The sequence below is a fragment of the Gordionus sp. m RMFG-2023 genome, chromosome 3 (genome assembly GCF_954871325.1).
Source record: "Gordionus sp. m RMFG-2023 chromosome 3, tfGorSpeb1-WG-v2, whole genome shotgun sequence".
NCBI lineage: Eukaryota > Metazoa > Nematomorpha > Gordioida > Chordodea > Parachordodidae > Gordionus > Gordionus sp. m RMFG-2023.
This window is the reverse complement of record NC_088777.1, coordinates 22,941,739-22,956,089: the sequence shown is the minus strand read 5'-3', so window position 1 is coordinate 22,956,089 and position 14,351 is coordinate 22,941,739. Positions and strand designations below refer to the sequence as shown.

The 14,351-nt window shown below is 24.8% G+C and overlaps 2 protein-coding genes across 3 annotated transcripts in view; one reads left to right on the top strand and one right to left on the bottom strand.

Annotated features, from left to right (window-relative positions):
• LOC135927394 (uncharacterized) overlaps positions 1-14,351 on the bottom strand; it is a 36,761-nt gene that overhangs the window by 6,382 nt on the left and 16,028 nt on the right. The gene's annotated exons all lie outside the window — the stretch shown is intronic.
• On the top strand, positions 9,870-10,781 carry LOC135925817 (uncharacterized). Its single transcript, XM_065461313.1, has 2 exons — positions 9,870-10,086; positions 10,135-10,781. The coding sequence occupies exons 1-2, from the start codon at positions 9,990-9,992 to the stop codon at positions 10,779-10,781; spliced, it is 744 nt and encodes a 247-aa protein (XP_065317385.1). The 5' UTR covers positions 9,870-9,989.

The window sequence follows — 14,351 nt, the reverse complement described above, 5'->3', positions numbered from 1 at the left end:
CTGGGATTTATTGTTATTTCGTAATTATACTCATTTCTCCAATGCTTTTAGACCAATTATTTTGGGTATTCTTTAGAATCATAATAAATAGAGAGCATAATCTCCTCAAATAATATCTAGCTGTATTTTAAATGTATTTCTCAAATTACATCCATCATTTGATGGTTTTTTTCCAAGGTCATAACATATTGCTAATACTCTAAAATTGTTTTAGTAAAAATACCTGCTTCATTTAAAAAGCCATTAATTAGGGCAACATTTAAACAAAAGACATTTTTAACAAATTTATTATCCATTTTTTAGTTGTAAAGATAACATAGCTATAACATAATTTTATGAATCTGTATTAACAAAGATTCTTCTGATTGCAATTGCATATTAACAGCATGTGGATTTCCTAATTGTGAAACCATGCCTAAATATGCTTCCGCCAATTCATTTTGAAAATTCTTACAAAATATTTGGAAAGCTTTTATAATTTCCATTTAAAAAAATATCTATTTAGAAGTTTATAATATAAGATTTTATCAATGGCAAGTATTAGTCATAATCAATAGGGACATCTCGTACTAACTCACCATTCATAATATGTGATGCCTATGCTTGACATTTGTTGAAATATTTGAAAATTTTGAGGAGTTATGCAATGCTATTTTAGATAACTGGTTATAATTTTAATGAATTTCTCAGCTATGAACTGTAATACATATAATATATATCTTATAATAAAAATAATTTATATAATTATATTACGAATTTAAATGAATATAATAAGATTTCACTTGCTACCCATGTTAGGATAATTTACTATGCACTTTTTACCCACCATGGACACATAGGGTTACATCAATTCATGTTTGTTTTATACATACCCCCCCCCCAACACTTCACTAATGACATGTATTGTTGGGTGTCAAATATTTCAGAGATCTGCAAATGTACCATTTGCATGACCATACCCAGATTTAAAATTTTTTTAAAAATATATATTAATTTTTTATAGCTAATAATGGCGATTTCAAATAATCTGCCTGGCCTTGTTGTTTTAAAATTTTTTTAGGCCAGGTTTAGATATATTTTAAAAATTGTAATATGATTCGGATGGGCAAGTCTCTGCAATTTATCTTAATAGCTTTCACCTCAAGATATTATATTAAAAAGTGTGCACCCCCCCCCCCTTTCCCTCATTACCTAGATCCGAAAGCATAGATTAATGAAACTCAACAATTCATTTGATTAACTTTTATAGCAAAAATTTCGGAGATTCAATAAAAAAGTTACGAGAAAATAAAAAAATTTAATTTTGCAAAATAGTCTTTGATTTTAAGAAAAATATCTGATACTCAATATAAAGCCTTAGCTTTAAGAATTTTTTATTGTGCAAAATAATGTCTTTGAAAAATATATGAATTCATAATATTTATAATTGCGTTAAACAATTAAAATATAAAACTCTTGATAACAACTTAAAAATAATAGCGATTAGATTATAATTCCAAAGAAATAAATAAATTCTAAAAGATATTTATTAACTATTTTATATCTATTGAATTTTACTTTACCAATCTATTAATGATCACAATTTAATAAATAACCTATGAAATAAAACAATCTAAAATAAATTAATAACAAGCCAATTAGTTATATTTTACAAAATGATATTACAATCAAGTCTTTAAAAAGATTTTGAATTTTTGCACACATTTTATAGTAAGGTTAGAATTAATTCCTATGAATGCTACTATAAAGTATTTATTTATTATATTTGGCAGAGATAATGAAATAACAACATCCATGCTTACCTAGCAAATATTCAAATGATATAGAACAAAAATGATTCTATATGGAAGGGTTTAATATTATATTAATTTTTAAATTTTATTAATTAGGCACTATATTTGAAAATATTAATCTTCTTGTAAACAAATTTATCCATCTATTATATCTTTTTGTGTCCAGAGGTTGTTGTTTTAGGTATGCAAATTTTAGAAAAATTTGTTGCCATACACAGGCCATCTCTTTAAAAAAAAATAGGGGGCCCTTGACTAGGGCTGGACAAATTTTCAGAAAATTGTATTCGGATACAGTTACTTAGTAAAATTTTGTATAGATATGGTAAAATTTCAATAAAAATTTGTATCTTTAAAAGACTTTTTAAAAAACTTTAAATAGTCAAAATCAAAATGTACCAAGCTTTATTTTTTTAACTATAATATAAATTCATTAAAAATATGGAAATAAATTGTAGAAAATAATAAATTTGTTGTATACGATAATGATATAAAGATATTTTTAAAAAAAATTGTATATTATAATAAAAATAATATCAGAACAAAAAATTAATTAGTAAATATCAATAAATTAACATCAAAAATCCATTATTTTTTAATATTATTAATTAGTTTTTGAGATTTGGTCTATTGACCATATTAGCAAGGCTGAATAATCGTTCAACGGGGCAGATACGTGTTAAATTTAATAAATATTTCTTTTAAATAATTATAAACATATTTAAGTTGTGTCGGTCATCTTTCATATAATTTAGGATAATTAATTCAATATCATTGAAGATTTTGCTGACATATTAATTTCAATAATATTTTTAAAAATAATTAAAGCTACAGGCAGGCTTATTAATAGATCCTTTTAAAAAGATCGAATCTCTATCACGATCTAAAGATCTCGATCCTTTTTTTATTTAAATTTCTGAAGAAAATTATTGATTGATGCAAAATTAACTAATATAAAAATTTAAATATGGTATAAATTTATTGTAATTGAATAATAATACAAGTATAACAATCAGAATATATTTATTTATAATTAAAATTAGCCTTTAATAATAAAAATTTTTTCTAAGTTATTATCATTTAAACATACGTCTTTTATTAAGCACATGTTTAGCTTTACTAAACAAGCACTCCTATGGAGCGCTTGATAATACAGGTGTGTTATATTCAATAAATAATTTAAATTAACATAAATATTAAAAATTTCATTGAATCATCATTAGAATAAAAAATTTATTAATGGAACGAGTATTTTGTCAAGAATTTTTCCCCAAAAAGTATCTATTTTATCCATACATTCATTTTAAGCATCTGCATGTGGTTGATCCTGCATATTTCCCAAATAGGGATTAACCTTTCTTTTGCCAACAGATTTTGTGGCAGATTAATATAAGGCCAATTATCTTAAATTTTGGGTGAATTATTGTATGTTGCTGTCATCATACAGTGAAGGAAATCTATATTAAGAAATGAGCTGTAAATCTATAATGGAGGACATTATTAAAACCTAGAATTTATTTATAATATAATTAAATAAAGTAAACTTGTAGGCTCTTAATTTCGTTCTAGATAAAATTTTGGAAATTGTTGAAATATAAAATATGATGGAATGGAAGTTGATAAAATATGATGTAGATTGTTTTTTTTAAAAATAATTAAAATTTTTATTTTATTTTTAAGTAAAAAATTAATTTTAAAAAGGATCAGGATCGAATATTAAAAAAATGATATTGATCCTCAATTTAAGTCAAGATCATAAATCCGGGAAATTTGACAAATTTATGATCGAATCCAGGATCGGCGATCTTTTGATTCGACCCTTTAACAACTCTGGCTACATTATTAATAAATCTTCAACATCAATCCAACGATTTTTAAAGTAAGGATGAATGAGATATAGTGGCAAAAAATGCGCTTAGTTATTATCAAATTTATTCAAAGAATTTTCTACTGCAATAGCTAATGGTTTTTGTTATTTTTTTTAGCGACATTTAATATTGGAGCTGATCTCCATAACAGCAGTTGATTTCGTTTTGTATTTTGTCAATCGCTATAGCTAATAAGGACATTATATGGCAATATTCTTCTAAATATTGCTATCAATATTAGATTTGGAAATTCTAATTTTTAATATAATTTTGGAAGTTCACTTTTAAATTTTAATAAACTACTTAGGCTATCAAACATGCTATTCCATCTCGTACAGCATGGAATAACTAATTTTTTTCCTAAAATTGCTTTGATAAACTGCAGTTTTAGGTCTATTACTAACATTCCATCAAAGTTGGGCAAAGAACCTTTTATATCTTGTACTCAGTATCTTATTGACATTTTTAATAAGATACTAATATCTTTATCTAAGATCCTTTATTTCGAAGAATCTTTTTCATTTTCTTTGAAAAGATACAGATACAGATTCTTTTTAATATTCATGTTTAAAACATTTACATATCACACAATGTAACTTTATTTTCTTCGTGAAATCTTTTTCTTTATTTTTTCCCGTTATATTTTAAATATATCGATAACCAAATTTAGTTGGAAATTTTACAGGTCACAAAGGTAGATAGATTAAAAATAACAACAAAAACTAGATAATAGAAGGATATATTTTATATGTAATATTTTTTAATTTTTCGAATGTTTAACAATCATAGTAATGAAGATGAAGTAGAGATAGGTTCTCCTGAATCAAATCCGAATCTTAAAATTATAGATGGAATATTTTATAAAGTAATTCATGTGAAAAAGTTACTAAAGGTTCAACAAACTCCTTTACAAACTATGTTAAACATATTAAAGTAAATTATACATTTTTATTTTATAATTATTTAATATTAACATAATAATACCTATACTTAAGTCCCTCTTATATAATTGTTAATAAAATTTTCAATAGAAGATGGTTGATTATCAAATTAAAATCATTTTGGATATATATTTTTTAGGGGTGTATCGATACTACTTTATGAAGGCCGATCCGATATTCCCGATATTAAATTTATATCGGTCGATTACCGATCCATCATATCTAATTTTGTATTCTGTAAAGATACCAATGGTTTTAATTTTAATATACTTTTTTTTAGTATAACATCTATAATTTAATTATACCATTACTTATTTCATTAAAATATATTATAATGATCAGTTATATTTTATATTCAATTCAATTGCAATTCTAAAAGTATATAAAATATTTTTATTGTTAAATCACTTTTATATAATAAGTAATAAAATTAATCTCTATATATAATAAGTAATAAACAATTGTATTATGAAATTTGAAATAAATATTTAAAATAATATTTAACATTAATATATCGAAGATTTCTTCTTAGAAATACCAAAATTTCCCATTTATCTCAGCCTGCGGAATGATAACTGTCAATATCATCAGCTTCACTAAAAACAGATTCTGAAGAGAATCTCGCACACTTTTATAAACAGAATGCGCAAAAAAATAACAATATGGCAGAATGTTTATTAATTAATTATTATTATTAAAAAAATATACATATAAATGGATTTCGATTTTATTTATAAAAATAAATGATTTTAGATATAACTTTTTAAAAATTTTTTATAATATTTAATTTTTGTTAAAGAATTTATATCGGATGTAATTTTATTATATTGGCCGATAACCGATATTTTAAAATGGGTGAAATCGGCCCGATCCGATCCGATAAAAAATATCGGCACATCACTAATATATTTTATTTATAATTATTTTAGCAAGTTTTTATTAGAGGAAATTGTTAAGCTACAATTGATATATAACATTAGATAATTTTAAAAGGCTCTTAATAAAATAATTATAATAAGGTAGAATTTAACTTTATTAGTTACTTTTATTTCTTTATGATATAAGTAAAATTACATTACAGTATTTATTTACAAAATTTAATCAATTTAAAATGCATTAAAGAAAATTGTTATTTAATAATTATAATATAATGTACATTATTTTCATATTTTTTATATAAAATTAATGATTTTGTAAGAAATATATGAAAAAGATTTGAAAAGAGATTTAAAGGATATTTGTATATATGATATTGCAAACGCAAGAATTAATAAGTCATATTAGAAAATAAACTAATTTAAAAAATACATAAATATCACAAACAAGTAATGATAAATACCTATTACAGAAAATGAATAAAATAAGTATATTTTTTTAGAGATGCCATTTAGCCATATACTACGAATTAAAACAACACAGAAAATAACCCATTTGATTTAATTTTTTTTTCTTATTTGCAAATTTTAAACTCCCATTAAATATACTAAGCTATTAATGGGCAAGAACAAATATTAAAATCCCTGGTTATTATAATTAATTCATTAATAAATATTTTATTAATTATTACAAATATTCATATATGTATATGCTATGTTTTTCACAAATAATAAAAACTGTATTTTATAAACTATTCTAATTTAATTGGTAATGATAATTTAAAAATATCTTGTATTTAAGATACTCTAATTTAGTAAAAGATACAAGTATCTTTTATCTTTTTGATATTTTGAAAAAGATACTAGTATCTATATCTAATATTCATTTTTTTATAAAGAATCTGTATCTGTATCTAGATTCTTTTTCTGGAGGACCTGCCCAACTCTGCATTCCATAACTTAGTACATTTGGCTAGCGGGATGATGAATTCTAGAAATTGTAGGGGAATCCTTATTAGCTTTTTCATATCTGTTGTGGCAATATAGACAACGAATGTAAGGAGGCAATAATATTGATGCTTCTTTAGACCCTTAGTTTGTCTCAAGATCAAAAATAAGAAGCAAAGTAAAACGGCGTACGCCGAATAAATATATTATTATAAATTTTACAATAAAAGAAGTATTAAATAATACTTTCAATGACTTCGAATTCTAAACTGCCTAAAAGCTTTTATAAAATTAGATCCGTTGTCTGTCACAGTAGTTATAACTTTTTCATCAATTCCAAAGTAACGATGGATTTCATCAACTCTGGTATTTTATTATATGTATGTTCCCAAAATCTTCTTACAAGAGCTCGAGATTGTCTTTATAAACTATCGGTTGAGAGCTTAGTTAAATATTTATTTAATTTAAAATAGCATATGATTTCATTACCCAGTGGCAAGTCATTCCAAGAAAGCTTCTAGTCTTAGTAGACCTATCTGCAGTAGTGCAGATATATGTTTGAGCTTTCAATAACTGTTTTAAATGATCAGTTTCATATATGAAGTTTTCTCAATTTTTATTTGCAAAGATCTTCGAGAAATTTTTTTAATTGGTAATGATAATCCAATACATGATACAGTGGCGTAGCTATGGGGTGTTTGTGGGTTTGGACCCCTCCCAGAGCAAAAATATTTTTTAGATTACACGCTCAAAAGACTTAATAGTGACTTTATATCAAATAAATACCATTAATATTTTTTTTGGTTTTGATGTTTGTGGAAGGATATTATATTACTATTGAAATTATTCTGGATAGTATTATTATAAAGTCATTGAGAATAATCTATTAATGCATTTAAAAAATATATTTATTATATATTATCGAAGATATGGTTATGATTTGTAAGATAAACCCGGCCGAAGGCCCGTTAAAGGGGTTTGGGGGCTTCGCCCCCAGGCTTTTATATGTACCCCCTCTAAGGTAAATTCCTAGCTACGCCACTGACATGATAATATTTCTAATAAATTGACAAGTAGAAGAGATAAGGATGAGAGAAAAATTTTTTTACCTTCCATCATTTTAACATATTCTTTTTGCTCAACTATAGATAATGGAATTCCTTTAATAACAAATGAAGTTAAAAAATTATTGAATTTTTCCAGAGATATTTTTTTATCATTTGAAAATTCTAGCGTTTTATTTAACGATTTTGCAGTTTTCACAATTTCTTTTTGTTTTTTCTATATGTGTAATATTTTATGATGGTTCATAGTTCATACAATTTTTATGATTCCAGATGACTTCTCTATTAGTGAAAAAAAAAATTTTAAATTAGAGATTTATTTAATAATTTTTTGTAAAAATTCTATTTTGAAATGATAAAATTAGATAGAATGTATTTATATTATTATAATTATGAAAAAAACTATTGTCTTATAAATAATACTAATTATTACTCTTTAAAATTTAAAAATAAAATGAAAATCAAATATAATATTTACTGAAATACTTTTGCAAGAATTTTTTTTAAATGTAATTTATAGTCATTCTATATTTTGGTAATAGGAAAAAAAACCCCTGGAAAAAAACCCCCGGAAAAAAACCCCCAGGAAATAAAACCCCCGGAAAAAAACCCCCAGGAAATAAAACCCCCGGAAAAAAACCCCTTGAGATTATTTTTATACACTCTCATATTTAAGTATATTCTAGCAATAATTTATATTGAATTGGTATATATACAATTGCAAGTTAAAAATTTGTTAAAAATATTATGACCTCATCAAATTTTTGCTTATAGACCATTCATGCTTCCTCCACCCCCACCTCCTCCTACTGTCATGGATCTTGCTGGAGTTGGTGTGTCTCCTATGAATATGATGCACCATCCAAATTTACCCCCAATATGATGGGTTATTTATATTTACTATTGATACTTAAAACGTAATGTATTTTTTTTAAAATACAAATTTATTTAAGCAGATAATCAATTTTTAGAAATACATCTATATATAACCTGATTGGTTGTTAGCAGCCAGTATATAAAGAAATTGAAACTTAATTCATGCATATTTAAAAGATGAATATTGAAATAAATTCGTGATTTATTATAATAGAAACAAATATACATTCACCCAATATACAATTTAATTCAGTTGAAACCATTAAAATGCAAATGGAAAATACTCAATTTTTTTGCATTTGGTATTTTGAATAAATGTGATAATTTTAATTTATTCATGATTTCTCACCTCATTGATATGCAACTACCTTTAGTTTTTAGCTTATTAAAAGTTTTAAAATGTATTTTAAATCAGAAGAATAAAAATTGTTTATTAATTAAAAACGCTATGATTGGTATTGTTTTAAAATGTATTTTTAATCAAAAGAATAAAAATTGTTTATAAATTAAAAACGCTATAATTGGTTTTTAGACAATTGCAAGTTAATAAATATTATTGCAGCAACTAGTTAAATGAACAGATATTAAAATGTATTGTTATAAAATGTATTTTTAATCAAAAGAATAAAAATTGTTTATAAATTAAAAACGCTATAATTGGTATTTATTTATAATAAACAATAATAATTTGGATCTTTATGCCGTATATAAAAGACAAAAAAAAAATTAAATTTACAAAAATATTTTATTCATAAAATTTATATTTTATAAAAAAAAATTAAATTTACAAAAATATTTTATTCATAAAATTTATATTTTATAAAAAAAAATTAAATTTACAAAAATATTTTATTCATAAAATTTATATTTTATAAAAAAAATTTAATGGATCTTATTCATCCTGGAAAGCTCATATTTGAAGGTTATTCTTATACCATACATAAAAAATGCTCAAACAAGATTAGATGGCGCTGCTCAAAGTATTCTTCTTTTAAATGCCGAGCAATACTTTTTTCAACACTCGATAATCAAGACCCAGTTCTTGATACAGCTCATAATCATCCATCAAATATTGATGGACTAGTAGCAATGAAATCCATTGCTAACATGAAGAAGCGATGTGCAGACTCTTTGGCAAAACCTCTTCAAATTTATGCAGAGGAAATTGTAAAATTAGACCAAAGAGTTCAGTCGCATATGTTATCGGAAGATTCTATAAAAAGAACTCTAAGGAATCACAAAGCAATGCAACACCCTTCAAATCTTGAGAATTTGGAAGACCTAGTTATTGAAGGTATTACTTTAAATATAATTATATTTTCATAAAAATTTAAATATTATAGGTGATTGGGCAAATTGTGGCTCCCAGAACTCAAAACGATTTTTATTATTTGATAATGGCCCACAAGCTGAAGAACGCATAAAAATGTTCGCAACAGATGATTCCTTGAATCTAATATCTAATAGGACAGAGTGGTATATGGATGGTAATTTTGCCATGTCCCCAAAAAATTTTCTACAATTATATGTGATTAGAGTAGCAATAAACAATATTTTTATTACAGCGGTTTATTGTGTACTCCAGAAAAAAACTCAAAGTACATATGAAATAATATTTCAAACAATAATGTCTAAATGTCAGGAAAGGGATTTATTTCCTGATCCATTATATATATACATGGATTTCGAAAAGTCTGCTATGACCGCGGTTAAGAGTATCATTGGTATGATTATTAATATGTTTAATAATTTATATTTATTTTTTCAATTAGGGGATCACATCGTAATTAGAGGATGTTTTTACCATTTGTGTCAAAGTACACATAGAAAAATTCAGAAGCTGGGTCTGGAAAGCGAATATAGGACGGATGAAACTCTAAGTTTTTTTTGTGGCATGATGGACGGCTTAGCATTCGTTCCGTTATGTGATATGGATAATGCAATGACATTCCTTAGATCAGTTACTCCGAGCAATGGTAAGGACATTCTCGATTATTTCGATAAAAATTATGTCAATGGAGTATCAAGGAATGTCATGAGAAGCAATTCTCAATCCCAAACACGTCGAATTGAGCCTCGATTTCCTCCAGAAACCTGGAACGTGAATCAGAGTACTCTCTCAGATGAAGAACGAACAAATAATCAATGCGAAGGTTGGAATCATCGTTTTTCTAATCTGGTTGGTAATAAACACCCATCAATCTGGGTACTCATTAAAAAAATGAAATGCGAGGTGGCTGCCGACGAAACCAAACTTGAAAGATGGCGCGTAGGTAGTTGGACATCTAAAACAAAATCGCAGAGTTCTAACAACCAGATTCGGCTAAAGAAACTTTGCGAAGAATACCGTGATGGGGTGCGAAGCCTTCCGGATTTTATAAGAGCGATATCCTTCAATATTCGATGTCAACCAATATAATAATTATTATAAATTATATATACATAATCATGATTTACCAATAAAATAAACATTTCTTATTTCTAAGTTTTGTCAAATTTAGTCTATTTAATATACTATAGGAAATTTTTTTTACAATACATAGTTATTTTACTGAGGCATTTTTTCCCAGTACCAATTTAAACATCAGTTTTTCTTATTTAAGAATTTTTTTATGAAGAGTAGACCGGTCTTAAGTAAATTCTATAAAAATGAAAAAAAAATTATTGGGGAATTTTTTTCCGGGGGTTTTTTTTCCTGGGGATTTATTTTCCGGGGGTTTTTTTCCTGGGGGTTTATTTTCCGGGGTTTTTTTTTCCTGGGGGTTTATTTTCCGGGGGGTTTATTTTCCGGGGTTTTTTTTCCGGGATTCATTTATTTTATATAAACAAAATTATATATTAAGCATACATGTAAAAATTTAAAAAAATTACATATGAAAGGTGGATTAGATATAAAAATGGTACCCCACCAAATATGTGGATTATATTTTGACCTAGTGTTCAAATTAATAACCTCTTTTTTTATCAATATTTATTTTCTTATTCTCTTCATCGATGATTTTTATATATCTTTTTAATTTCATTACTAAATCATTAATATAAAAATTTAGATTTATATGGAATATGAAGAAATGTTATTTATAATAAAATCATATATTATACTTTCGCAGAGCCACTTATAGATTTGTGGCATTCTTTAAATTCTGCAGTAACTTTATTATTTGTATTGGTATATCCATGTTGAGTGACTTGAAAAAATTTCCCATTTAAAATACTTAATTAAAATTATTATATTCTTCTATTATTTTAAAATAGATGGATATAAAACGATTCAAATAAAATATGGTAGTTGTTTACAAATAGCTATATGACGAGAACGACCAACGTCATATATCATACATTATTTTAAATAATCTAAATTTGGATTAAATTTTTCATTTAAGTTTTAAAATAATATTATTTTAAATTAACTAATATAATTTTTTTTTAAGTATCTGTATTTTTTTGAATACAAAGTTGATTAAGATACAGATATTTTTAAAGAATTTATATCTTAGATACAAGATACTTTCTAAATTTTTAAAAAAGATACAAGATACATATCCACGATCCTGCCAACCCTATGAATCCCATATTTTTAAAAGAAAAAATAACACGGGGAGGATTTTAAAATTATATACCATTTGAGTAGCAGGTAGGATATCAAGGAATGATGGGAAATTAAGAGATAAAGATTTGAATATAATTAGTAAGCCCTTCATACTGATTAAATTATGACCAACAAATGGAAAGGGTAAATTAAATACTGATAAATCTTAAAATTTAATATTATTTTAAGCTATAACAATCTTAATGAAAATGGATATGCTCGGTCAATCACAGCAGAAAATTTGTAGATTCAAATGATAGATCACCGTTTATGGAGGATCTTAATGCGAGCATCCCAAGAAAGAAAATCTTCTTGTCGTTTATATATATATGTGAATATTCTTATTTTTATAATAACATATATCAAATTAAAGTAAATTAATTAATATAAATTTTTATAGGCATCTTTTTCATATAAAAATAAAAAAAATTATTTTTAAGTCATATTTAGTTCTATGTGTCATATTATTATTTAAAATTATTTTTTTTTTTTAAATTATTTTGTTTAATATCTATCATATTTATAAATAGGCGCGTGATTTAATATATCACGTGCAGAACTCGTTTTCTATACCCCAAAAAGTATAAAAGGGACAAGATTTCATAATTATAATGACTTTTTTTAAACATTTTTTTGTAGTTATATATTTAGTTAGCGAATAAAATTTGGAGTTGAAAATTATTATTTTTAGAGTTGTGTTGGTAAATTGTGTAAGTTATTAAATAGCGCTCTACTATTGGTAGTTTTATAGTACTTAATTATTTTCACAATTGTGCCATGACCGAATACGGGGAATTTTATAGTGTTGCATTAATAAATTATATTTAAAACGGCGAATGTGACCTAAGCATTTTGATGAATTATAGTGTGATTAATTAATATTCATGGAGGTGTTGATAAAAATGTGGTGCTAATTTTAGAAAAATGAAATTTGGTTTTATAATTGTTGGAATTTTAGACTGGTTAATGCATATTATATATTGGAAATAAAATGTATAAATGCTGTATTGAATTAAATTGGAGTGAAGGAAATATATATATAGAGCGCAAAACGCAATAGTAAAATACAATTTTTGGAGTGATTTATATTAATAGAGAAATAAGTAAATGTGAGAGTGAAAATATATAAGTGAATGGGTATGACTAAATACTGCCTTGCTAAAAAGCAATTAATCATAATTTGATTATATAATATCTTTGAAAAAAAAAATTACAAAAACATTTTTTTTATTTTACATAAATCAATTTTTAATTAAGTAAAAAATTGATATTAAATATCAAATAATTTAAAATTCTATTTTTACTTAATATTATTGAAAAAAAACATATATTTACTAGTTTATTACAACATAAATTTTACAATTACAAAATTTATATCCATAAGAGGGCTTTAAATGCATAAATATGAAAATATATTCTTAGGAAACCAGAATAAATATTGGATAGCGCTTTTTTTGTATTTGGGTGTAAATACATATGAATAACCTAAATTTTTTTTAAAAAATAGAGGTTTCTCTGACATTTAATTAATGAGTAGGTTTAGAATCAAAAAATAGTAGAAAGTTTGTAAGGAACATATTGCTGGCGTTATTGATCAAAATGTCTTAATTTTTGGTTTATACGTATTTTTAAAATCCCAAAAATCTAAATTTTTGATTAAACTGAGAATTGACATCATAACTCAAAAAATAATGATGGAAACTTAAATTTTCTTCCATTTTATGTTTATACGAGTAAGTTTACACAAAATGAGTCTTATTAATTAAATATTTTTAAAATCCCAAAAATCTAAATATTTTTGACTAATCATAACTCAAAAAAGAATAAAGGAAACTTAATTTTTTTTTCATATTATGTTTATATGAGTAGGTTTACACAAAATGAGTCAAAAAATAAAACATTTTTAAAATCCCAAAAATCTAAATATTTTTGACTAAACTGAGAATTGACATCATAATTCAAAAATCTATGATGGAAACTTAATTTTTTTTCCATTTTATGTTTATATTTACACAAAATGAGTCAAAAAAATTAAATGTTTTTAAAATCCCAAAAATCTAAATATTTTTGACTAAACTGAGAATTGACATCAGGTCCGTGAAGTTGGCCCCGCAATTTTTGATTTTCAATGGTTTATCAGTTGGTGTGATTAGTACCCGATTTGTACCGTTTTCAGTTCGATTTGTACCATCACCGTTTTTGAGATATTCAAAGAACAAAACGGGGGGCCAACTTCACGACAGCCCCCCAACTTTTGAACTTAAAAATAAAAAGTGAATAGGTCAATAGAGAATGATTTGTATAAAAATTTTTTTAAAGTACAACGGTAGAGAATTTTTTTCTCTTCCTAATGATGCCTCAAATTAAGCTTTATCTTCATTATTTATTTCGGAAATCAAA